General features: G+C 39.6%; 1 protein-coding gene across 1 annotated transcript in view; it reads right to left on the bottom strand.

Moving 5' to 3' along the window:
• LOC306958547 (SAM and SH3 domain-containing protein 1-like) overlaps positions 1–27,590 on the bottom strand; it is a gene marked incomplete at both ends in the record, with an annotated part of 517,789 nt that overhangs the window by 42,747 nt on the left and 447,452 nt on the right. Inside the window, 6 exons of the mRNA XM_079550091.1 lie at positions 2,332–2,433; positions 4,055–4,167; positions 5,259–5,345; positions 6,884–6,924; positions 18,088–18,137; positions 18,250–18,300. Coding sequence (XP_079406217.1) covers positions 2,332–2,433; positions 4,055–4,167; positions 5,259–5,345; positions 6,884–6,924; positions 18,088–18,137; positions 18,250–18,300 — 444 coding nt within the window. The remainder of the gene's footprint in view (positions 1–2,331; positions 2,434–4,054; positions 4,168–5,258; positions 5,346–6,883; positions 6,925–18,087; positions 18,138–18,249; positions 18,301–27,590) is intronic.

Below are 27,590 nucleotides of genomic sequence, written 5' to 3'. Positions count from 1 at the left end.
TGCCTGGGAAGAATTGGGGAAAAAAAAGAAAAGAAAAGAAAAGAAAAGAAAAGCAATTATGCTAGAGTTTTGATCTCTCTTAAATACCCAGGCTGTTGAACAAGTGCACAGCAACTAAACTAGAAATTATGTTTTTCCTCGTTCCCCCAATCTGCAAGTATCCTGCAATTCATTTTTATCATCTGTGTTCACAAAATGTTGACAAAATGACCAAGTATGATCACAATGTTCTGCTAAAAACTGCCTAGTAACAGCTTGGCCATGAAACATGAAAAACAGAGATCAGAAAAAATGCCAGCAGAATCAGAAGAGTAATTGCCCAAGGAGTTTTAATTCAAACCAGAAACTTCAATTTCAGTGACTCATATTTTAAATTACTTTCTGAGGCTAGAAGGCAGTGGGCTATCTAACAGAAGGTTTCTAACACATGGAAAAACATCTTCCCTTCATGGCCTCTATAAAATGAGTATGGTACTTCCCAGTTTCCAAGTTCACAGAATACAAATCACACAAATGGCACTGAAATTCAACCAATTTGGCAAAGGAAGGGCTCGAACACGGAAGCATCTCTGAGTCTTTCAAAAGCTGGTCATTTCACATTAATAGATACGTCTGTTGGCATAACAGCCTCGGTGATCATACGCCCTATCTCTAGATATATCTGATACTCTGCTTGGTTTCCTCCCTCTGGCATGTCAATTACAGCCCAGAGTCTTTTACCCCAGCTAACTCTAGTTGCTTTTAGGTCCAGTAAGAAAGAAGCCAAGCTGATATTTGTTCTAACATGAACTTTCATTTCTGCACACGAATTGTGAAAGCAAGCAGTTTCACAGCTTCTGTTAAATGCAATCAGGATTAAAAACAAAACAAAAAAAAAGAAAATCAGCAGATTGGGCAGACGTATTTAGAGCAATGGAATACAGATCCCTCAAAGAAGACAGCAGGAAGATGGTTCAAATCCTAGCAGAACAGTGGAGAGATGCAACAGAAATCTTGGCTCAAAGAGTAAAACCAGATTAAAATATAATTTTAGAGAAAAGGTGCCAAATCATCCCATTAGGGAGCAAATACTGAGTCATGTTTGGTCCTCAGAAGTATACACAGCTTTTGGTAAATTCAACATAAACATAAACCATTATCAGAATATTTGAGAAACTCAGTATTCCTTTGACATTTTACCAAAGTAAATGAGAGTTTCATGGCTTTTAAACTCTATGTATCCCAGCCAAAGGCCTTAAGAGGAGACAGCCCAGGCTATAAATACCAATGAAGAAAATAACAAGACAGCTTTCACCTGGCTAGACAGCCAGTGCAGGAGAATCAAGATCCTTCCTTCCTTGCTCTTTGCACATTTCTGAAATAGCAGACCAGAGCAGAAAGCAAACATCAGTTCCCTCTGTTCCCATCTAACTGGAGATGGGCTTTATTTATTTTTTTAAATACAAATAAGAAAACCTTTCTCCACCACAAAATATTCTAAACATCTCATAAAATGATATAGCATTCCTCTTTCCATTTAGGGAGAAGAATCCAACTGCTGCAGTTAGCAGGAAATTCCATTGACAATAAAATAAATAAATCAATCAATGGGCTCAAAAGTCTATGATTCAATTATATGGGTTATAAAGAGCTTGGGCTTGACAGCCAAATGTGTTCTTCAGTAAGATTTATTTGTGAACTTTCAATTAGAGAAATGAAGTGGAATAAATTACTCAGTGAAAATGAAGATATTTAGAAGGAAAAATTAATTAATTCAGTATGGCATGACACAAAGACTGTCTGGTGCCCACAAAACGAAAGAAGCTGCACAGCTAAGAAGTAAAAATAAGGCAGGAAAGCTGAGTCTCTCTACTTATGGATCTGGCAAAAGCTGCACACACTGGGCTGAGAGTTAGGAAAGGCAGAGCTAGAACCGTTTGAAAGCAGCAAGAAGCTAGGACTTAGCCAGACTCTCAGCTAAGACACACCAATAAGGGATAGGAAGGAATGAGAAACTCTGGTGATTCACAGTAACTGAGAAGTAAAATGAAACAATTTTCCCTAAACAATCTAAAAAAGGAAAAGAAAAAAGGAAAAGAATCCAAAAGACCCTTTCTGAACATTAGAAAAAGAGAAATTATATAAAAATTCAGTTTCAGTTCTATAACAACAGATCCTGAAGATTTAAAATCCCCGTTAAAGATTTTCTGTAAATAGAATGAATGTAGCATCTTGAGATCAAATGATAAATTTGCCATTAAGAAAATCACCAGGTAAATCAGGATACTTGAAATGAAAGACTTCAAATATTAAATGATATAGGGGAGCTATATCATAAGGACAGGTACTTACATTACAATTGGAAGACCCATCAAATGTTGAGTAAGAACCATCAGGCCAGTCTGTAGCATCTACAGTACTTGATTGCCTGTGCTGGGACTCATACTCCTTCAGCTGAAATTTGAAAAGACAGGGAGCCCATTTTCCAGTGCGAAGCAGCTATCAATCTTCATTAAAATAGCAAGAGTTAATGTCCTTTCATTTTTCTCCCAGTAACATTGTGGAACTGGAAAAATGAGAACCTTTGCATTGCCTGCCTCACTTGTTTAAAATAAACTCGTTTATTTCACAATCAGAAGTTTTGATGATGAGATTCGTTTTTTAAAAGGAAGTGATCTGCAAATACTCAATCTGGATGAACTGCAATTGGCAAAACATAAATTATACATCCCCATGGCAGAAGCACAGTTTAAACTGGACAGACTACATCACAACAAGCTATCAATTTCCTTCAAAAACAAAGTGATCTACAGTGAAGACCAGGAGACATCTTTCATAATTTCATAACTAGGGACTATTTTTACCATTTTCCAATTGAAGTCTCAATACATATAGCTAATCCTACTGGAGGAACTGATGACTTAAAAATTAAATTGCTGCTAGCAGCTCAGACCACTAGAGGGAAATAGTACCAGTACATACAGTGAATAGTAAAGATCAGGTGGAACACTCCTCCCACAGAATTTTTAACAGCAGAGATCCCAATGTTACTCCTTGGCAATTTTAAAATTGTGGTGTTTTTTGGTTCTTTTTTGGCGATATGATTCCCAGCAAAGCAATATTTTCCTCAGACAATGGCATAACTTTATCTTCTATGATAACCTATTTCAAAGACATACTGCGTCATTGAAGAGAATTCACTTGAGTGACAATTTGCAATCCAGCAATGTTTTATGAACCTCAGCTGCCCATACAGAATACCCTGTGTGGGTATTTTGCACAAGGGAATTAAATTAAGATGGGAGTAGAAATTTTAGCATTGGCCTTTGACTCTGGAATCTCAGCACTATTGCTGCAAAACCACAGTAATTTACAGTTGTGTTTCATTAAAATTCAGATTTTGTAAAGATACACTTGTGCCAGTCACTATATATTATCAAAAATTACATCTGTTTTTATTTTAATGTCAAATGCCAAAAAAGGCTGACTATGTTTTCCTGAAGGCTAAAACAAAACACCCTCTTTTTGCCTAAAACAAAAGCAGAATAAACTTCAACCTCAAAAAGTTTTAATTGCTGAAAATGGAAGCATTCACTCAAACTGCCCTTCAGCCATTAGCAGCAGTGAAATAACAAAAAATGTATGTATTCTGAAGAAAATAAGGCAAGCACAGCAAAATGTGAAGAATTCTTTTCAGTATTTAAACAAATCTACACATGCATCATGTGGGCTAGTACAGGTGGCATTCAACTCCCTGAGCTTTAGACAGCTGCAATAAAAATGTCTGTACTTGAGCTTTTCCTTGACTGCCACCCTTTATTGCCAGTGGAGAGAAGTAAATGCTTTAGGACTTGATTCATTTGCCATACATTAGGCACCTATTTTTTGCAATGCTGCATCTCCCTTTTCCCATTAACAAGGGAATTACTATCTAATTTATGCTACCTAGTGAGATAGGACAAACAGGCAGTTTTTACCCACTTCTGTGTTTTATAAGGAACCAGAAACTCCAGACTGGTGTATCTCACATCAATATACGTTTTTTCAGGAAAAATAAAATGTGTACTTATCATACCCTAGCAAGTGCTTCCTCAATAGTGATCATCTTCTCTTTAACCATCATCATCAGCTGGATCCGTTCCTCATCACTCATCGTGATCTCACTGGCCACATACCCCACATCTTCTCCTGCAGAAAAAGGCACAGAGATTAAAAACAAAAAACCAAATACGTGTAAGAGGTCACACAGAAAGTGGAGTACATTGGAACTGGATTTCATAGTCCTCTGAAATCTGGTCACCACATGGATCTGGCTGGCCAGAAGATATCACATAATTATTGACTCTGAAGAATGAAAAAAGAAAGTGCCTACAGCAGCAAAGTCCAGAACTCAGCCCTGAGGAATACTGCGATCGGCTAAAAGAGGGGTGGGAAGCTCTTCTAGGAATGATGTGCTGGGCTTTATCAGCTCTCTGCTGCAGATTGGCGACATGCCTCAGACTGCAGACTTGCACCCCCCGTCCAGTTATCTAACTGGCTATGAGCTGGCACAGGGGGCTGGACATGTTTCACCTCCAATCTCCAGGACCTCATCTTCTGGTTAAAGCTTCGCACGTCAGCACGGGCAGAATATGCTTTGACAGCCAACAAGTGTCTATATTTTACTGAGTATAAATGTGACCTTTTCAACCTCATAGGCAGGTTCATACCATTTTTCACAATCCATTTGAACACAGTCAGAAATGTAGGGATCAGAAATGTAGCATCTGTTTGCAGCAGAAGGATATATATAACAGATACACATGGGTAAACAGAAATTTTATTTATGAAGGAAAATACTTAAAGCAATGCACAGCTGCATCTTTTGGAGAACTAGAGAAAGAGATCTGACAGTTTAAGTGGAATCAATCCTACATTTTCACTATTCACCAGATGCACTTTTACTACTCCTTCTTGTAGTGTCTTTTCCTGAAATGAGAGTCTGGATTAAAGCCCAAAACAAACAGGTCAACGTAGCCAAGTGCCAAAAAAAAAAAAGCTTCTCTGTCAGAAAGTCAGAAGATAAAGCATCTCATTCATTTTTATGTTATTCATAACTATCCATTAATTGCATCATTCCATGTATGTACCATCACTGACAATCAGGACTGAAGTTGTTCCAACTTCCAGATCCACAGATCTGTGACTCTTACATTGCTGCAAAGGAGATTTAACTTTTAGTGAGGTTAGATAATTACATTCTATACAGATTGGTCCAAAAATCCTTTATAAAGGTTTACCTTTTGAAGTCTGTCTCATCAATCCTTTCTGGTTCTTTCGGAAATTCTGCCAAAAAAACTTATTTTTCTTTTTCCAGTCTGCTTTCCCTAAAAGGAAATTAGGGAGGGGGAAAGAATGAAGGGGAAGAAGAATTTCAGAAAGAAACATTAGTTATTAAACATTACAGAAGTTTTTCAAGTTATATTTTCTAAGTCAAAAACAAGAATAAAAAAATTCAAATCTTCCATTTTTCATTATTTATTCTATACTAGAACTATGCTGACGTAGCCATTTCAGAGAAATGTACATTCTCCTACAACTGCCAATGCTACAGATGACTGAGATAAGCCACTAACATACATATTCTGAATTATAAACAGAAAATATTTTACATTCATTTCGATATCTGTTATAGTCTCCAGTCTGTTGATAATGTCAAGTTTGGAAGTGTTTTTGAAGCATTTTGTTGGTTTATTTACTTCAGCTGAACCCCAGTTATGCAGCCTAAGCCACAAGACAGATAATGAATTCTCTAATATGTGTTTGCGTATCTATTTAGAAAATAAACACTTCACATACATAAAAACACACATGCACGTACTGCTAGTTGGCATGAGAAATTTCTTGAGATCATCAGATACAACTGAGTCTTGCTCCCTCCATGCCTTGATTGTACAAGGCTGGGAATGCATGTCCATTATTATCAGATCTGCATAGTGCTCGATGACCCAGAAGTGAATTATTTATTCTAGAAAGAAGATTCGGAACAAGGGAGGGCATATAGCTGTGTTCTGTTGAATCAATCAGGGCACATGCTATGAAGTACATGCCATCTGCAAGAGAACATACTGAGCCTGATCTGGCAGAAATGCTACTGATACAGAACTACTTCATCCCTCTGCTGTTTTTGAAAAATTCAGATGAACACTTTATTTTGTGCCACTGAATTTCAGTATATGACTGTGGTATTTTGGATCTTGTCCTTGCAGCTCCAGAGTTTTTTGAAACTCTGAGGCACAGCTTTATCTCAGACTGTGAGGATATTACCCTGAAAAAAGAAAAGAAGAAGAAGCAACTCCCCTGCTCCAATTTTCCTTATAAATAAAATATATGCATATATATATTAAAGAAAAAAAAAAAACCTATCTAAATTTCATCAGCTCAACTGATACGTCTATGTAGCAACTTGAACTAATTATGGTAAATTAGAAAAAAAGTGAAAGAACAGAAAACAAATCATTATTTAAGAATGCAAAATATTTCAGAAACAAAGAATAAGACTCCAGCATGACATGCATAAGAGTAACAAAAAAACCCCAGTTATTTACTGGTAGTGGTGGTAACTTTCGAAATATAAACAGATAAGCTAATAGTGAGCTAATATTTAACACTCTGAAGGCAATATAACGAGCCAAAAAGCTGTGTAGTTATCAGAAGGCTATACTGACTGAGCAGTGTCCAAAATCACAGAGACCTTCAGCATCCTGCTTTTAAAGCACCTTAATCTTGCCCTCCCCCCCATCCTTAATGCTGCTGACTTCTGCTGGCATTGTGTTTACTCAGCTCTTCACATCTTCACGCAAGCAAAACTGAAAACCTACTTAAGAATTCAATTGAAGTATCAGATAAAATGAAATATACTGACCTACAGAGCCTTCCTCCGAACTTGATTTATGAATGGAGAGCCTAGAACACAAAAGAAAAATGGACTTATTGATGCAGACCTCTCAAATTTCATGGGAACTGTCTGATTACAGTAAATTATAGTTTCCAAACAATACATCATGGGCTATTTTCTCTTCCCCTTTTTTCCAAATGCAGCAAGTTGGAGACAAAAACTAAACTCGCTGGTCTGACCACAGTAACCGAGTTCCCCTTTGAAAGCTCAGAAACAAACCTTTCGTGATCCGAACAGAGGAATACGATGCTGACAGAAACCTGCAGATAAGCCAAAAGCATCGAGGAATCTCTCAAAAAAATTATTTTCGTATACTTCCGTACCTTACATTTCATTGGTTTCCTTAAAACCGTGGCACTGGGATGCTCTATTTGTTTAGGTTTATAACAGTTTTTGGCTTATTCGTCTTTCAATTGAAAACATTTCATAAACACGTGTTCACTAAATTTCAGAAAGCCAACGTGAGGAGGACAAGAGTAGCAATTTAACTGGGTGAGGAAAATTCGTCCTATCAAGATAGGAAACTAACTGTGTACTTTTCCACCAAATTATGCCTCCCTACTCAAAAGCTAGTTAGAGAAACTTGTTTTAACAGAATGTAGGCTTTACAAACAACCTGGTAAAATAGCACACATCAGTCTTTTGTTCTCACTCTTCGTGCTCAATGAACCAGTTTTCCATATTGGATTCCAACTCAGAACCAATGGTTCACTGCTGGTTCTCTAATGAGACATCACTCCCTCTTCACGCTTTTGTGTTTGTTTTTTTGTTTTGTCTATGTAAATGGAGCTAATAGAAATTACCAAATCTCAAGAAATTCTTTGAAGCCTTCCTATGGGGACCTCTATCCAAGCTGAGCCAAGCTAGTGAAATGACTCTTGCCAGCTTCAATGACTTTGCTTGAGGCTCCAACTGCAAAGCATTATGGCACTGTTTTTGCCAAGAGCTCTGCTCCCCTGAGACAAGAGAATGCCCTACTGTGCCATGCCTGTGTTGTATCCAGGTAAAATAAAAACACATACATCCCAGCATACCAAGAACACCTCAAGCCAAATCACTCCGTAAGTGAGGCCATGTAACACATACATGCCATATGGACAGCTAGTTGCTGTCCATTGTTTGACAGGCTCCTTGCATTCTCCTAGACTCCCAGAAGAGGGCAACGAAGAGTTTTTGATAAATTGAATAAATCTCTTGAAGGAAAATTTCAGTTTAAACCGGTTGAGAGTTTAAAAGATGTAGGCAATTACTGGCCAACGTTTTGTAAGCATGAAAAACACACTCATCAATTTGAAAAGACATCATTAGAGGGGAAATGAGACAGAATGAAGTTTAAGTTTGATTTAGAAATTCATCTGGGCAAAGAGGGTTTGGCACAGCAAAGCTCTGAAATCTAACCTCTTTCAGCCTTGGACTAATTACAAGTTCAATCCAGCACAAACTGCAAATCAGTTGAAACAGCCGAACTTCAGATTTGGAGTGTATCAGGTAGAAGGAGACATTTAGTGTCTTCCTTGATACTAAAGTTTACCCTTGAAGGGGAACAGTTAATGATACAGGTGTATACCATCCCATACTTTCTAGGAACAAAATTAACAAAACTTCCACAGGGCCAAAATAACATGAAATTTAAAGGTAAAGTTGCTATTGATGAATTTTAAGTAAAAGAAAACTGGATTAAAAGTATATGGACTTTATATAAGGGTACGGCAAAGCAAAAAGAAAGTCAACTCTTATTAGAAATGACAGAATTAACTGAGCACACATTTTGTACCTGAGCACAGATTTCACCCTTCAAATAAACAGCTACATTATTTATCATAAATGAATTTGGTATCCACAAATTGCACCAAATCACCATCCCTAGAAAATGAAATTTCTTTGCTGTCAGAACTTAGTCTCCCTAGTGACATCAGCCTCAAAGCACAGAGGCAGTATCTTCCGCTCTTCAGCTTCTAAATCCATTTCATTTCTTCTCTTCCACAATTGCCAATAAGAGTGCTAATAAGCAGCAGGTGTAGTGGCAATGTTTGTGATGTAAACAACTGGTCCCTGGAAATTAGTCCAATGCCACCAACTTGTTCCATGCAGGCTTCAAAAGAAGGCAGACAGCAATAGGAACAAACTCGTGATGCACCTGAGCTAGAGAGAGAGAGGTGATGAGCAGGATCCATAGCAAGCAGTCTACCTTCTCTTTTACAGCTGATTTAGGTTGCATACTGCATTTCAACAGAGGATGCAAAGCCTAGTTATCATTTCATGCATTCCTTAAAGAGGAAATATTCCATGTCTGAGCTGACCTTGAAAATGCTAACAGCTAGTCTTAAGGGATGGAAACGCCAACAAAATCTACTACATAGAGCCTGACAAAGCATTTGCTTTTTACTTCTATCAGACAACTCTGACGCTTAAGAATCTCAGTGAAATCAATCAAGTGCTTTACTTCCTAGATGTCTAGTGAAAAATTCCATAGTGCCTCTGAGTTGCTTTACGTTTGATTTGTCAATTACACTCCCTCACTCTGTTAAATTTCCACAGCTCCTCTGTGAACGTGCGCCGAAAGTGATTTGTGTTCTTCCATTCATAGACTGATAACTTGTGCTGAAAGTTAATGATGCAGTGACACTTGGCAGAAGTTTCAGCACTGCATGCCTGAAAAGAAGCCAAATGCCATTACTCCACCGTGGAGGCCTTCATTTTTGTTGTGGTCTGATGTACAACTTCATTAGCAAACTTTCACATGAAATGTACTCTGTCACAGCATATAGCAGGGGAAATGTACGGGCAACATGCAGACAGAAAGGAAGACAAAAGATTTATGACCAGAGAGAAGGAGAACTTTTGTATCTGCCCAGAATCTCTGGAAATGAGCTTCAGAATGGGTCAAAAATATAATCCATTAATCTCACAAATTCAAAACTATCTTTCAGGCCTTTATTTAGGGCCTCTTGTAGCCACACTGCTAAAACAAACAGACAAAAAAAAAAAAAAAGCAGCACAATAGAGTATCTAAAAATTGAACTCCTTTGGGGAATAACAAGATACTACTTGCACTACTGTCTCAGAGAGATGATGGATTTCCATGGAGTTGAGTAAATTACCACAGAACACTCTCAAAATGTGGTAGCAAAAGCAGCAGTGGATAACCCGGGCTCAGAAGCCAGATGATTAGAAAGACTGGCTTAGTGGAAATGAATTGGAATTCAATGCCGAAATGCGTAAATACATGAAAAAGACTGTCAGAAAAGCCAGTATTTCAAATGCTGGAGGTTTGCCAACTGCAAATGACAGAGTACCTGGAGATACCAGCTGAAGAAGATGACAGGAATAAAACCCTACACTTTAATCCTAAAAGGCAGAAAGATGGGAAATTCCAATGGCAATATGAACACGTATAGGAATAGCCTGTATGACTGTAGTTACTCATGTATTTGTTTTTCTGAACACATCAGAAAAGTTAAAGGGAAAAGCTCTTAGAATAGTCAAGGAGCTGAACACTTTGTTTTAACCAGAGAAAAATTCTGCCTCTTCAGTAAAATCGAAAGCTGCAAGATTAATTTATCGCCTATTAATAAAACAGGCACAGGAACAAGCAGACATAAGCTGGAAAGAAATGAAGAGTTAGCATTTCCTAACTATTTGGACAAATTTCCAAAAGTAGGTAGAGAATGGGAGGGAAGCTGTAAAAACTAACTGCTTTTAAGAGGTTCCTGAAAGATGCAAACCAGACCAAATGTCTCTGATCAGGATGAGCTGGACATGAGGACTGCCTCTGGAGGGCACTTCTAGTTCCTTTTTTCCAGCCTGAGGGATCACTGCTTTTGTATGAACAATGGCAAAGCTGTCAGGCACACAAAATGGTCTTTGATTTCATCTTTCCATTAAAATGTTGCAGCTGAGATGACCTTGCTATACTAAAGCAATCTCTCCCTCTGAAATCCTGGAGGTGTGCTCCAAACACTGGAGTACAAGGAAGAACTATGCAAAGATCTCTGTTGCAAGCCCATTGTGACTGTATCTGGCTATAAAGGAGGCTTTTAATTGGGCTGTGTTCAGCTTCCAGGCTACACCTTTCTCCAAGAACTCTGGGCTGATTCTGACCCAGCCAGAGAAACCCTACAGCTTACCTCGCATGCAGAGTGGCTGATTACACAAGAAGCAGTCACACATGCCTCGAGATGTGATATGCTGGTACACCACAGAACGGGAAAAAGAAACCAATGACACCACGTGCTGCCTTTACAAACGCACCCGAGGAGTTCTGAAAGCTCATCATTCTCCAAACAGAATAAACACTGGGACTGAGAACGACAGAACTGTGGATGGGTTTTTGTTTCACCACTAAGTATGTTCGATGCAGATGTGCCTTAACACGTGGCCACATCCCATTTTTGGCACACAAAATCCACAGGTGCACAGCACCATCTGACAATGAAACCACTACTGTTACCAACTTCAATAAACTGATACCAGCCCCCTTCTTTCTTCCCAATGACAATTTATAGACCACTGAAGAAAATGCTTTAGTTGAGATTTTCAATCTATTAATATTCACGTTCATAGCAGTGAACAGACTGATGAAAAAGCCCGCACTGGCTCTGCCACAATGCCATTTGGTTATCTATGTGCATTGGAAATGGCCCAGTCACATCATTACTATGAAAACTGGACAGGTTTATAACTGCTCCTGACTGAATACAAGATAATTTATCTAACCAGAGCTGGCAGAGAGAAGAAAATGGGCCTTTGGTATTTTTATTGAATTTGCATGAACCTGAAGAGAAAGCAGGCCTATAAGGTACTGACCTTGCTGGCACCAGTGTGAGAAAGAGACAGAAAGCAAAGATGTGTGATTCAATTATCTTCTCATTAGGTTTCCATAGCAATGGCTCTTAAAGCAGGTCAAAACTTTCTCAGTGGAAACTGTGTGCACATTTCCCACACCAGCCATGGCGGTGCCTTTGGGCTGGCCACAGACCCTCATCATGGAGGCCGGAGCAGGGCTGCATATCGCATGGATGTGTTTATTCCAATTTATTTAAAACCCATGGAGTTGGGGCAGACCACTGCCAGCTGAAAGCTCCTCCATAGTGAAGAGCGGGTGCAAGGTAGCAAATTGCTCTCTGCTTGCCCTGCTGGCTGGCTGCAACAAGGTTGACTTTCTCTCTTTTTTTCTAGCACCAAACTGCCGGGATTGAAACCCCACAGTGGCTCAGAGGCACACTGGTTCTCCTCTTCACGTGTCCCAGGCAGTGCTTGGCTGGCCTCTGGCTCCCATTGTGAGGATTATTGTGGGAGTTTCCTGCCCTACTTCTGCAGAGGAGGCTGTTTAAAGGCGTCGTGAATAATCTGGCTTTGACTAAATCAGGCCTCAAACAAGTGAGAACAGGGCCATACACATTCACTGCTTCTTTTTGATTCCTGCAAGCACAGGGCTTAAAGGAACACAACTTAAATGCAGACCTCTCGAGTATGGAGAGACTTTACTTTTTCCTCCTTTTTTCATCCAATATAATATTTAAGTGATGAAAAACGAACAATTTGTTCTGTTAGCAATTAAGTGTGGCCACTGGCATCCTCACTTGGTGGTTTTGTTTTTGTTTCCTGCTTTGTTCTGCTCAGTTAATGCCCATTCCCTGCCTCACATCCTCTGGCAGAGCAGCACTCCTGTTTCGTAGCAGAGGAGCTCACAAATTTCTGCTGAAGTTAACTCAGGCACCCTGACAAGTTGCCAGAATCAAATATGACAGAATTTAAGCCACTCCATCAGTGGTGACTGGAGTGATGATTTAATAATCCCTTACATTCAGAGCATGACCTGTAGTTTAGAGGCTATAAGGGAAGAGGATTGGGAAATCTAGCATTAAAAGCTACTGGCAAAGGCCAGCAGATTAGGGCATTGAAGAGGGCACAATTTAGGCTTGCGTGAACTCTTCTGTTGCAAAATGAAAGTGATTTTCATTGACAACCGCCAAAAACATGGTGACACTGGACTGCAGACTCTCTCCCAGCCTAAGGTTGATGTGAAATTCAACTGTACACAGCATGATAGTGACTGATTTTACTACGGCAAATCCACTGCGGAAAATCTTTAAGAGCAGATCCAGTCCACAGTTTCTCCTACAGAGCTGAGAGAATGCAGGCAACAACTTCTGTTGTGGCTTCACTGGCTGCCTGCTAACAATCTCAGGGAAAGCCCCAACTACTGAGCAGCCTGCAACTCCTCCTTTGACATCCACAACAAGTAACCAGGGAGCTGGCTAAGATGCATGAACTCAGTGTGCAAGGAACTTGGTTTAAGATGATTGTCCTGCACACATGGAAAGCAAGATAAAGATACACTGGTGAGCAGCTGAAGCTGGGAGCTGAGGACAGTTGCCAGAGGTGCAGCAGCTCCCCATGCTGGAATGCAAAACCCCTGAGTAATGCCAACCATGCAGCCTGTGCCATATGCACAAACTGCTCCCCAGCATCTTCCATGTGGCAATTCTTGAAATCCGTGATCATTTACCCGCTCCATCAGAGTCTGGAATTTTGGTCTTGAAGATCATTGGTTACAGAACACCTAAACTGTACTGAGCTGAGTGAATCAGGGCAATTAACACAAATTATGACCATTTACTTGGTCTGTAGCATGCTTGACTGCTATAATTCAAGAAAAGAACAAGCGATTCATGCAGAAGGTGGCAATTCCTAGCACCCACTAACATCCAGGGGTGGCAGGAATGCCTGTGAAATGCCAGATACAGTCACAGGTGTTACCCCCCATGCACTGTTTTCTGTCTTTCCTTTCTCTAGCAGCTGCAAACTAAAAAAAATAAATAAATTAGTACACACGAGTGACTGTACCTCATCCTATCTGTATGCAGTGCTCTTGTGTTTCTCACTCACTTCCCTCTTTTCTGGCAGTTCTCTGATACACCACAATTGAAACTTGTCTAAGTAAGTAAGCACTGAGAGCAAACAGATCTATTTCCCAAGAGGGAAAATGCACAACTTCCCCTCTGCAACATCCCCAGTTCTTCTGAAAACAGGATGAGAGTCAGGATGCAGAAGCTTAAGTTCAGGGGACTGAGTTTAACCTGGATTTCCTGGCAAACATGCAGAGCTCATCAGTCTGTCATGGAGGTTCGAATGCTTAAAAACGGGAACAGGCTAAAAGTTGGATTACATTGTTTTAAATGCTCTGTTTACAATTATGAGAAAACCCTGCTCAGTCTCCCGCCTGAGTAAACATCCTTGGGGTGTTGCCATCACTTTGAATAATAGGGATTGTATATACAATATATCCCCAAATCAACATGCTGTGGGGACAAAGAAAGGATAGTAACTACTAAGAGCACATTTACTGCCTATTTGTTATAGCTATTATTCTTCCAGCAAATCAGAAATCAGCGTGTCTACACAGAAATGCTTGCAATTCTGGAGACTTGTTTAAAATGAAAAATGTCATGGTTAGAGGTACCACTCCACTTTGTTGGAGGCTGACTGAGAATCTGCTAAGTTACACTAGTGCAACTGAAAGTATCCCTCAAGTTTAAAAAGAGAACTTTGGAAAGGGCAGAAAGAAATGAAAGTAATTATTACAAGAAAAAAGCTACAAACACATCCTTCCACACTTTGCTGAGTATTATAGGACTAGGAAGCCTGCCCATTTCAATGTACAGAAGTAACTCTAGTATGGCCAAAAAATGTACAGCAATTGCAGGCTGAAGATTGAACTAACACAACTTTCTATTCTGTTTTTAATGATAGCTTTCCAGGCTACATCAGCACCTTTGGTGTTATTCTCCACACATCTTCACATAAATCTCACAGGCCTTTGCTACAGTGAAGCTTTTTCTCTCCTTGTCAGAATCAATCAAATGAAAAGCATCTTTGCTAGGGCATTTATAATGCATAGAGGAGGTTCACATGTGAATTTTTTTTATTTTATTTTTTTTAGCTTTCTCTAATTAAAAGGAAAGAAGGAAAGTGCTGCCAGTGACAGAGGAAGGTGGCATCGCCCCAAGTAACTTCTGGAGGGACAACCATTTGAAACGACAAGCAGCTCTGACTCCAGGCTATTTAGCTCCTTTTTGCCTCCCTCCAGGCACTATGGCTGTTCTTCTATGTTACAGCCAAATCACCCACTAGACAGATACTTGCTTGGCAACTGGATGGACTAAGGGAACCAAACTATTTTCACACTGGCTTTGAACAGATGTTAATAATAACAACTTGGGCGGCACAATTCCTAAGATTCAAGGTAAGATTGAGCACACATTACTTGTCCACATGAACGGGATTTTTTCTTACCACAGGGCATCATGGCTGATCTGTTTTCACTGTGGTGTATAGTAGAGACTGTCAGACTTTTTTTTTCCCAATCAGGTATCACAAAAAAAAGAAACCAAACCAAAGGTTAAAGCAAACATAGCTTATTCCAAGACTCCCTCAAAGCCTCTTCTGTCTGGAATGTCTTAACTCTGTAAAATTAAACAACCATCAAGGTGTGTTATTTTAAAACATTATATTCTAGAAGAGTTAAGCTGGAGGGTGTGCAAACAGAAACTTTGGATGAGGGAGCTACCAATAAGTCCTGCAATTTACTGGGCCATTTGCCTTCCCCATTGCAAGTCTTTTTTTTTTTTTTTTTTTTTTTTTAATTTTTCTTCACTTTCTGAAGCAGCCTGCTCAGGATACCACACAAACAACTCCCCTGAGCTCATTCTATGAAAAAGTTTGTATTTTTAATATGAAGATATGTAAGTTTCTGTTGGCCAAGCTTTTACTTGGGCTTTCTAACAGTATTCATAACAATGGGTTTTCCACCCCCTATAAAAAAAGGACAAATCTTTCCAATTCACACGCCTTAAGGTGTTTCAGAATTTTAGAAATCAATGTACATCTGCACTGAGTTTCATGTTTGGAAAATTGGACTCTTCCAACAACAGAAGAAGCTTTGTAAAAAGTTCACCTCAGATCTATCACACAGCAGAGGTGACCACAGAAGTACTGTCCCCAAAAGGGACAAGTTTTCCTGTCTCTTGCAGCATGCCCTCGCAGCAAAATTTACGCAAAAGCCACAAATTAAACAATAATCATGAAAAAGCCTCTACAGCTGACACGTCCTCCCCCAAAAAGCTTCCAACTCAGCATCTTACTATTATCTCACAGACTTGAAATATTCGTTTTTCTGCAAATCAATTTTATAACCTCTCCCTCCAATTTAGAGGGTTAAATTGACTCTGAGGTACAGAAATGAAACCAGCATTGATAGGGCTGGTTGTCATGAATAAGCATAGGCCTGTACTATTTCTGTTTTGATTATTTTGTATGGCATCAAGTAGATACTCATTATTTTAAACACTCTGTCCACATACTGATGGCTTGTTTCCTACTGTGAAAATTTCTGACACAATCTCTCTTGTGCCAATTTCATATATTCAACTGAGTTACCTATGTATGCCCCTCAGTTTACAGAAGAAATCCTCAAAAAGGACACTTACAATCTTGAATGCTCTACAAAAATCATAGGTCTCTTCCATCTGGTATAAGATAACATAGTTAATTTCTCTTCAATGAAATAAATGAGTACTCTCAGAATACAATTACTTAAAAGATATTTCTATAGATACTCTCTCCTCACTCAGTTATTTTTGATATAATATCTACAAAAAGACACAGTCCAGGAGGTTGGCTAGAACCTGTAAGAGGAATTCATTCCCAGTTGGATGCTGCCCTTCTGTGAGATCCGATCACTTACCTGAGGTAGGAGAATGATATTTGCTCGTGGAGAAAGTGCTTTGAGAAAAGCATTATGATTATGAACTTAAAAGCTTACTTCCCAGAGTACAGTGCTTATAATGTTCCCATCCACTTGGCACTTTTAGTTTCATTACAGTGCGAGACACAGAAGCATCCCTGAAAGGAACTTATCCATGTTTCAATATCTGAAGCACCACTTTTAAATCTTAAGCCTTTTAGACTTTCTCTGTTAACAACAAATAAAATGGAGGCAATGATGGCACCAATGCAAAATTCACCTTTATCCATCTTAAGCTGTTTTGAAAAGGAGTATCCACCTCAAGCAAATCATCACTCTGTGAGTGATGAAGAGCGACAAGGCATCTCTAAAAAATAATGAATAAGTTTACAAGATCTTTAGCATGAATCAGCTTTCAGACACTTGTGCAAGAAGCCTGTAAGCAGCACACTAGACACCTGACTTCCATGTGGCGAGCACTCAGTGAGTCAAGTCCCACGGCTCACATCTACTGCAGCTCCACCTGGGACTGAGGCTGGCTCTGCTGAACTGGCAAACAGCAAGGGCAGCAATTTTTTAAATCTTTCCTGCTATGGTCCAGTTGAACCCTGGCTCCCCTAGAAGTTACTCACATGTGAAGCTGTAGTAAATTTACTAAAGCACCTTACATTCAGACCTGTACTCTACGCAGCGCCTCTGAACTAATCCAGCTGGCACAAACCTACAACATGAAGGCAATGGGAAATACAGTATCAGTTGTCTTCCTGCCTGCTGCACATTACCCTTAGCAGTAGGGATCCAGGATCTTGGGATCAAAGGAAGGAGGCACTGAAAACAAGAGCACACATTGCAGCAGGAGGTGACAGTAAACAGAAACCCTCTCAGTCCGCACAGAAAGCTTTTTATTAAGGACTGCTAAAATTAAAGTTCCTTTTAACTTCATTTTAAAATACTTTACTCCCTTGGCACCTTCTTCAAAAGCACAGCTACAAACCCAGGAGTGCACAGGAAAAGGAAAGTGGTTTAAACTTGTAGCTCTATTTCCCTAGCCAATCTTTCCTTGACTGCGTTCAGGTCTAGCCCCATAAAGTTATTTTTAAGCAGCTTTAATTTGCAGAGAACGCATAATCAGTAATGCTCCTTAGAAATAACTACCAGTCTTAATGGTGTATCACATCCTGAGTGCACACATAAGGGAGAAAAGATATCCTTCCTTTGAATGAAAAACAAACAAACAAACAACAACATAACAAAATACCAAGAGAGAAAGAGAGAAGGAACGGGTTCCAAACTGGGTTTCATTAATAGAGGCTGCATCTTAAATCCTGAAGTACCAATGCAATTTAAAATGAATTTACTCCAAGGAAAAAGAAAACACCAAATTCCCCCTCCCTCCTTTCTGACCTCCTGTGCCTTTACTTACTTTCTTTCAGTGTCAGGTGTTGATGCGGTGCTGCTGATACCAAGTGACTCCTGCAAGAGAAGACACAGCAGTGAGAGCAGACACGAGAGCATCCTTTGCCCAATTTATGTAGAAAATTAAAGAACAAACAAACAAAAATAGACAACTAAAAAAAGTACTCACCTCAATCTGGGATCGCAGTTGTAGAGATGTGGGACTGGCATCAGGTTTCTCCTAAAACGGAACAGATGTTGGGTTAATGAAATTACAAAGAAGAGTTTGGAAGGGGTGAAGAGAAGAAACAGGGTAACAAAGTCTTGCACTACCTCAAAACCTACTGAATGGGAAACACCAGCCTCTCCAGGAGGAATTGCTCTCTAGATACATTCTGAAATACTCCAATAAAGGAGAATTACACCACTGGATTTTACAGAGCAACATAGGATTGTCACACAGAGGAGATTCAAAACAAAATATAAAGAAGAATGAATTCCTTTCACTAAATGATCAATGCTTAAGACATACTCACAGAAAGACCTACAACTCTCTTCAGTATTTCAGTATTCTTTCCCTAATATGTTTATTTGTCATATAATGTTAAGCCACTTCAAGTCTCTATGTGCTGTACAGGGTTCCAGATAGGTTAACGTCCCAGGCAAATATTGGGGACAGAGCAAAAGCTAAGGATCCATTTCTCTTAACAGACTGCATGAGCCTAAACATACCTGGCTAAAGCAGACTGATTCTACTCATCATGCACTGCTCCACAGCCTTCTTACTGCTGGTAGTTGCAACACAAGTTTTACCACGAACATAGTTTACAAATGCTTTGCTATAACAAAAACATTGTTGTTTTGAAACCATAAAGTATCATTCATAAAAAATAATTAAGACTAAAACCAGTATTTTTTGCTTGGTATTTTCTATCGGAAGTTGCGTGGAAAGTACCAACTCAGTTCACTGCTAAATACAGGTAACTATTTTCCATAGAACAGTGTTAAGGGCGTTGCTCAGGGATGGTTCATAGGAGCCAAGAACAATGCCTATGACTTTTGGGTCCCAGTTATCATACTAATGACATGCCTAGAAAAACACGCACAAGCTTTAGTTTCTCAAATGAGTAAAATAGAAAATGAGTTTTAGAAAGTAGGCAGTTGAGGTTTTGGGTTATGCACCACAGAACACACTTTGGGGAAGGGATATTAGCAACAAGAATCTTCCTCATGCAGGTATCTGTATTTCCGCCACTGCTATGGATTAAAAAATGCAATGTTTGCATTTTGTTATGCAATTGTTATGTTATGCCATCACACAGCTTAATAGTTAAATCCAAGCAGAATTTCTACAAATTTACTTTAATGAATAATATACAGGAAAAAAAAAAATCAGTACTGAAAGAGCCTTCTCTTCTAATGGGCTACAACTATTGAGAGGATTCTGGTACGTTCCAGCAAGGCCGGTTTTTCTCACAGAAATGCATCAGAGGATGGAATTCCAATTCCCTTCCTCCAAATAGCTGGGACAGAACCATCTACTCCAGGGCCCAGTCACCTAAATTCCTCATAACCAACGGAGAGGCAGCAGCTCCTACAGAGCAACTCGCCTGACAGGTTTCAGATACCTCAAGTTAAATGAGACAAGCCCCACTCCTGGTATACAACTCAAGATTAAAAGGCCCATATCATTAACCATGATCTATCTGAAATCAGTGGGAAAATTCCAATTAGAATGAAAGAACCAATTAAAAGTTATTTGTCAGTATCGAGAGCTGCAATTCACAACTTGATCTGCATGTGAAACAATGGGAGAGCCTGCTTATGACCATTTCTCCTCAGCAGCTCAAGTTACTGCAAAGATGGTACTGTAACCAAAGGGCCATCATAGCTGAGTAAGCAACAGTAGTACATATACTCAAAGAAAAAAAGATATGAATTTATTTCTCAATCCCGGAGGTCTTTTTGTTCATGCATTCCTCAGCCTACATGTAAATCTCTTATCTCTGTGAAATTGTACTTCCTATGCCCTTTGATTACAGAAAGGGTGACAAAATGTTCTTAAGATTTAATACAAAAAGGAAGGCTAGACACAACTTTCTGGAAACGCAGCCTTTTAACACAGACAGGAAATTACCGCTGACTGCCATGAAGTGGCATTGGATTAGTGCTCCCAGAAAGTTCCTAAGGCCAGAGTTTGCAAAAGCACAAAGAGTCCACCCTGCCACCACACAGCTGCCAGTCACAGCAGGCAGAAGAACACAGAGCAGCCCATTGCCACATGCTTGCTATGAAGTGTTCAAGGCTGACACAAGGTCATTGCCCAACTTGGGGATTTTGCCTATGGTCTGGTTATCTCCTTTGCTGATCTTATAGCACAGAAAGGGAACTGAAGTCCTTGAGTGGAAGATAGCATGAAAAGGAGATCACATCCACTCACTGACAGACTTGAGGGCTCCTTCTGCAGTCAAGCAGAAGCTGGACCAAGACCAGGGAAATTCCACAGATGCTCAGAGATCAAGGAAGTGAAATTAGCTATTTGGCACCAGACATTCCCCTCTTTCTCCATTAGCTCTCATTAGTCAAAATGGAATCCAAGCAAGTATTTCATCCAGGAAAGACTGCAGGCACACCACTACAAACCTCACCCAGTCTCTCACCCTGGCCTCAAGGAGGGAGGGAACAGAAGCCCCATGTTCCAAACATGTCTCATGAGCACCTCATTTGTCCACAGATCAGCATACAGCTGAGAAATTGAGCATTTTACAAGCTAGCACATCTTAAAGCTTCACATAGCCACTCAGGAGAACCAGCTGTGTGTCCAGCATGCCTTTAGACTCCAACTTCTCAGCAGTAGATGTTCCACTTTCTGATTTATCTGTTGCTTTAAAAAGCTGTCTGCAGCAAGTGCTTTTTAAAATACATTGTAGTTTTTGTAAATTATCATTTACAAGACACTATCTAGGTTCCCAAGGTTTTATAGAAGTCTTTTGCTTGAGCAGTTACTTGTGAACTCATAGCCTGAGATTGCAATTAAATGGAAAATTACCACTTTCAGCCTAAAATGAAAACTATGCAGATGAATAGCCAGCTGCATCCCGCATAACAAAATCCTAAGAAAAGCTGACTGTATTTGCTTTCTTTTTTCTCACTGTCAAGCCCGCCCTGTTTTAACAGAAGAAGTTTTATAGGATCAAGATGACTGTGGAGGACACAAACAAGGACAATTCTCTTCTTTCTCCTCTAAAACTTTGCAACACTGGAATGCAAAACACTCAGTAGTCTTGTATTGCTGTGATTATTATACCTATTTGCCTTTCAAAGACAACGATATTTTTGCTATTTAGACAAGAAAGTAAAGGAAAATACTTAAGAAAATACTACTCTTAACTGAACTTTTAGCATAGAGTTGTAACACTGACAAATTTTATCATCCTAGAGTAATGCTATTTATTTAAGTTAAAATCAGTTAAACCTCACATTAAAATCCACAGGTTGTGTTGATTTGAATCCAGCAGGATCAGAGCCTTTTTTCTACCATGGGCTGAAGTCCGGAAGGCTGAAAAAACCCTGTACTGTTGGCATGCTGTCAAGCACGCCACATCTTCTCAAAAAAATATTTTCAAAGATTAGTCTCATGAAAGTACACCTTTCACCATTCTGGAGAGAATCTTAAAAACGAAACACAGGAGAATTTGGGGGCAGAGATGCACACAACGTAGTAACCCCAGCAAGCATTACCAGCCCTCTAGTTGAGACAGAGCAGGTGATGGGCCTTCTCTGCCCTAGCCTCAGGTAACTGCCTTCTGTGCATCCATAAAGCTGGTCTGTAGCATACCACATATTCTTGCTGCCTGCACACTATTCAGTATTGGTGCAGGAACTCTACCTGACCTCAGGAAGTACCTGCAGACTCCCTGATTGAAATGTGATTAAAGCTGAGACCCAGCTGTTAGGGGAAGGGAAACAGAACAGGTTTCATAGTGCCCTGGTAACACCCTCATGGCTGCGCTGGGGACACTGCCCAGAGCGGGCACTGAAGAGAAGGAAGTGGCAGAGCTGGTCAGGTGCACAAGAAGTGTGAGCACACAAAGTGATTTTATTTCTTTCCTCAAATCCCTTGTGTTGAAAGAAACATGACTTGTAAGCTTCACAAGCCTCAAGATTTGAGGCTTATGCTTCAGGCCTTAAGTTGCTCACCTCAGGGCCCAAGGAATAAACCTCCTTCACATACAGCTTTCCCATTCACTCTGACACTATGTGCATTATTGAATCATTCGGATACATTTTCATTTCAAATAATGTTAATTTCTAAATAACATCATTTTTGCTTTGTACGTTACCCCCCTTGTAAAAATATTTAAAACAGTTTTACTGCCTTCTATAAACCAATCTGGAAAAGTGCATACGGAAGAATGTATCAAAGCACAAAGCATGCAGGCAAGAAGCTGGAAACACATTTCCCAACTGGAACAAAAGATTTCGAACTCATGAGGGCCTCTTCCTCCAGTGGTAACTCCAGCTCAGTTGCTCTGAGTGCAACACAAGAGATAAGGAAAACCTTTGCCTATCCCAAGGTGCTACTGTTCTGCTACTGAAATGCATGACTACAGCAGAGAAAAGCGGCCAAAAGGAAACCCGAGTAAGTGAAGTAAGGCTCCTGCATTGTACAAGAGGACATTCGCATATTTTAATTACCTAAACTTCATCTATGCTCGGCGCTACAACTTAGTTCAGGAAACTACATTTATTGAATGAATCCCTTGTAATTAGAAATTCATGAAACTCTTCACAGTTGCTACTACAGGAGCTGTAGGCATCTGAATTATAAATTTAAACACTCCTGTGCAGATCCCAAGGTGGGATTAATCTCACTGTGCAGACAGCAACTGTGAAAATTGAAAACCACGCAAATGCTGGGAAAATTCAGGGCATAACCAATGGGAAAGGAGATGACTAAAACGCTCATAAATTTATAAACAGTTGTATAAAGTCATTGTAGCAGCTGTAAATATGGCACCTACAGGGGAAAACTTCTGCAAGGAAATTCTGACAGCCTCTTCCCCCAAACGTCTTCCCTGTTTGCCCTGACGGTGCACTGCATGCTCCAGTCTAGCTCCTGAAACAATTAAAAATGCCGTATGTGAAAGACAGCCGGAGCACAGAGGCCTCAAAGTGTTTGTTTTGCTTGGAAAGCAGCCGTTCTGCCTGGGGTCCTCCGCCACATATCACGTCTCAGCCCCCTGCATAAGTTCTGCAGGAGGTGAAAACTGTCTTCTTGTGCCGAGACTGTGCAGGTACACAGGTGCTTCATGGAAATTGCCTGCAAGTTGCTAGCTATGGGTCACAGAGCAGAACAGAGAAATAAAACCATCTATCCCCGTACCTACCGCCTCAGCAAGTATTGGAGGGAATTACCCAGCTCAGAGAGTTTCCTGTGGTTCTGATCAGTTAAAGTCCCATTCTGAGCCTCAGACTGCTGCCTCCAGACCATACTTTCAGCAGAACTGTTTCACTGGAGACAGGAGGCTTTCTGCTCCATTACCCTTGTGTGTTAGGCCAGAGCTGACACATGCTAAATGATAAATCCTGCAGCAGCAGCAAAATGCTGGGTCAAGGAAATGAGCTACGTAGGAGGAATGGTTAAAAAATGGGAATTCAACCAAGTAAAAACCTCTTTTACACATGAAATAATAGTCCAAAAGTCTCAGTGCCTCACAAGCAACACAGATGTCGTTCAGCTCTTAGCTTAAACTAATGACTGTAGCTTCAGAACAAGCATGCTACTGCAACACTCACATGCCTCCTCTTGGCATTAGGCATGGAAGAAAAACCATGCCTCTTGGCCTGATTTAAGCATTGGATCTATTCAACATAACACATCATAGGGAGCAGTGTCTGATGTTCTCCCCTCTGCCACCCATAAAAGTAGAAACACTGTTGTTTGCTTCTCCCCCCCCCCCCCCCCCCCATCTCAAATACATTGTATTCAACACTAGGGTTGGAAAACAGGCTGAAAAACAGTCTACAATCATTTTGAAAAACATAATTCATTAGTACTTACAAAGGAACCTTTGTAAAGCTCTACAGCAATGAAAAGCTATGCAGTCCTAATGTGAAAAGACACGTGCTACAAACAGGGTCTGAACCCAGAAAAATTACAGCAGACAAAAAACAACCATAAAAGCCTTCCAACAAAGAAAAGTCAATACAAAAACACAGCTTTCTCCAGTGCAAAGATCTGATATGTCCGAATCGATATTCCAAGCAAGTTGATGCCAAAGCTACGGTAGCTGTCTCTTAGTAAAAATGTATTTTTTATTAATATTAAGCTGCTTATACACAATTGGGCTGCTGCAGGCCTTGGACTGATGCATTTTACACCCATCACCCAAATGGTAAAACAGTAAAGCATTCTTGTGCTGGTGTAACTGCGTCTATGCCAGAGTTGTAGCTTGGTATATACACCCCCTGCTATTTCTGAATAAAACTCCTAATATCTGTCAACATCAACAGTTAGCCTTTAATGTTTGAGTACAGTCAAAAGACAGTTATTTAAGGGGAAACAGCCCTGGAAAATATAGCAGAATATGGAGGGTTTCAGAGAAGACTTGATGTGGAGAGGAAGGGGAAAAAAAAAAGTCAGTAACACCAAGAATGCTTAAATGTGAAGAGAGAGAGGGATGAAGATGTGGGGCAGGTGAGGGAGGTGCAAGATAAAGTGCAACTGGATATTACAAAAGCCAGAGCAGCACACTGCAACTACCCTTTGCTTTCCAGCAACTGCAGTATCAGGAATTCAGAGTGGTTTTTTAAGTGAAATACTATCACAGGTTAGATGGCAAGAACTACAAGCAGCTCCACTTAAAGCCATGACAGAATATTACAAACTTCTCAATATTGACAGCTCTGTTCAGTCTTCATTCACCTTAAAAATTCAGAACACCAATTCCTTGGTTAAGTTATGCTTTCCACCTCCTTCTGTGAAAGATTTCTTAGAACTTACTCATTTTTCACTTTCACGTATACAATTCTGTAACATGTTTAGTATTAAACATATTCACCACTTTCCCAATTTCTCATCAAAATATGTCTTCTGTTGTTCTTGAAAATGGGCAAGGAAAGCAACATGGAGTCTGAGGCTAAGATAAACACCTCCAGGAAACTTATACAGCCATGCTACAAATCACCTCAAACTGACCTACCATGGAAACACCAGCTAACACAAATCCACTCAAAGTTGCATTGGTATTAATTACATATTTGTGTACCTACAAGCCACGTCCATGCCTCCAGCAGACAAAATTTCATATAAGCTATAGTGCAAATGAATAGAAGCTTGGAAGCTGAATCAATCCCAACACAAATATCACAGGGATTCTGGCAACACTGTTTTACTCCCGTACTTTTTTTTTTAATATGCATGCACTTTAATTATAACACTTTAATTAATTATACCAGCTAACAAAAAAAACCCACTTGCTATGTTATTTTCACTTTATGTTGTACCAGAAAGTATATCACCAATGACTTATTTAGAAGATCAGTAGCAGAAAACCTAAAGTTGGCTCTGATTTACTAACACCTTAAAAACATTGGTGAAATTCAGGAGAAGGCAAATCAGAAGAAAGTACTATTCACTAAGAAATCAAAAAAGAAGAGTTGTTTTGTTTGTTTGTTTTTTTGTAATGACACAGATGCATGGGGAACTAGCAGTCAAGTCCTTCATTTCAGGGAAAAAAAATAAATATTCTTTATTACTTTCATTCTGGGAAAGCTGTGATTTGGTTTACTTCTGAACGAAAGCATTTTTTATCATTTTATATTAAATGTTGAATAAATATTATTAACTATGCATTCTATTATACTAAATACAATTGTTTATTCAAAAATTATATTTTTTCTTATTTATGTCATGTTGATAACCTGCAATGCATTTTATGCCACAAACTTCACCATTATTGCCATTGTCATTTGCAGGTTGGCTACTGCAGTGAGGTAGTTTTCTACCTCATTTTCCTGAGATACATCACATTCACAAAGCCCAAAACACATTTGAAAGTGATCCCTATCTTTTAATTCCTTCCATTAGAATCTAGAATTGCAGTGGGTGCCAGCCTTGTTTCTGCAACTGCCCACTTTGGGGCACCAGCAAGCAAGGCAGCCTCACAGCCAGGCTGTTGGTATCCAGCCATGCTCTTTCATGCTCACAACCTACCCCTGGCTTCATGCTTCTGCAGGAGAATCTGCACCTATACACAATTCGCTGATTTCGAAAAGTTTGCCTATGTAGAGGCATATGTACATACTCCATTTCTTCTTTTTAAATGGGAAATCAAATCTTCGAGGATGTGACTAAAATCTTTTTATTTACTTAAAAAAAAGAAAACAAATCTTTCTCACATCCAGAACAGAATTTCTAATCAAAGACGCAGACATCCTGAACTCAGGTCTTCATCAGTAGAAAGCACTGACTAGACTGAAGGCTAGAGATGTATTCTCAGTAGTTTAAACTCAGAATGCCTTTTCGGCTGATCTGCAGTTTCAGTTTAATGTTTTTAACCCAGTTTATTTCCCTTTAGTGACTCCTGTGTTCATTATTTCTTAAGACTCCAGTCAGAAATCTATAACAGCTCTCTGTTTCAGCATGCATAAGCACATGGGGTTGGTGGGGTCTGACTCTGCTTTAGCTGCTCAGACTTTGGGAACAGAAGGAATATAGTAAGAAAAGGCTTTGAAAAAATTTCTATCATCAGACAAACCTGTGTCAGCAAAAAAATCCACTCTTTGCTGACATTTTTTATTACAGTCTGATCTTTTCAAAGAAGCCATTTGTTTCAAGATCCTTTTTATAAAGGCATATTTGAAGCAGAAAAACTGTTGACACTGGGAAATGCTTCAATATTTTTTCTTTCCTCTTTTAAAATCTGACATTTAGAAACAGAACCAACATTTAACTTGAAAACAAACTGGTTTTGTTTACTACATAGGTATGTGAAAGTGAGCACCTGGAAATTAAGGTGGGTAGTATGAATCCATTCCCTAGAGCTATGCGCTGAACTGTTTGCTCTCAAACTGTAAAACACACTTCAAGAATGTGAGGGGGTGCAGGAAGAGATGCAGGGGTTGGCAATTGGATGCTAGCTTCAAAGTCTCCTAGAAAATGAAGGAGAAATTAATTTTTTGAACAAGAGAACCGAAAACAAATTAACCATATTAATGCAAAAAAGGATGAGCCCACAAAATTGCTAGTCTGCATTTATACATCCACCCTGCTATAAAAACTGCTTTTGATAAAAAGACATCTAAATTAGTCACTCTTTCTTTAGCTTTGAAATTAACATCTCTATTTGATGAATGCTGCAGGCCAGACCTTTGCTGACTGAAGCCTTCATCAGTGGCTATTACGTGACTACTATCAAACTGAATTTCATATTAAATCCAATTTACTGTATCACATTTCTGGTCCCACACATGACATGCAAGGTTGTTCTCATCAGAGTGAAAAATTATGACTGAAGCCCAGTAGAT

This window comes from Tetrao urogallus, assembly GCF_951394365.1.
Source record: "Tetrao urogallus genome assembly, chromosome: 2".
NCBI classification, from domain to species: Eukaryota; Metazoa; Chordata; class Aves; order Galliformes; family Phasianidae; genus Tetrao; species Tetrao urogallus.
This window is presented reverse-complemented; position numbering and strand designations above follow the sequence as displayed.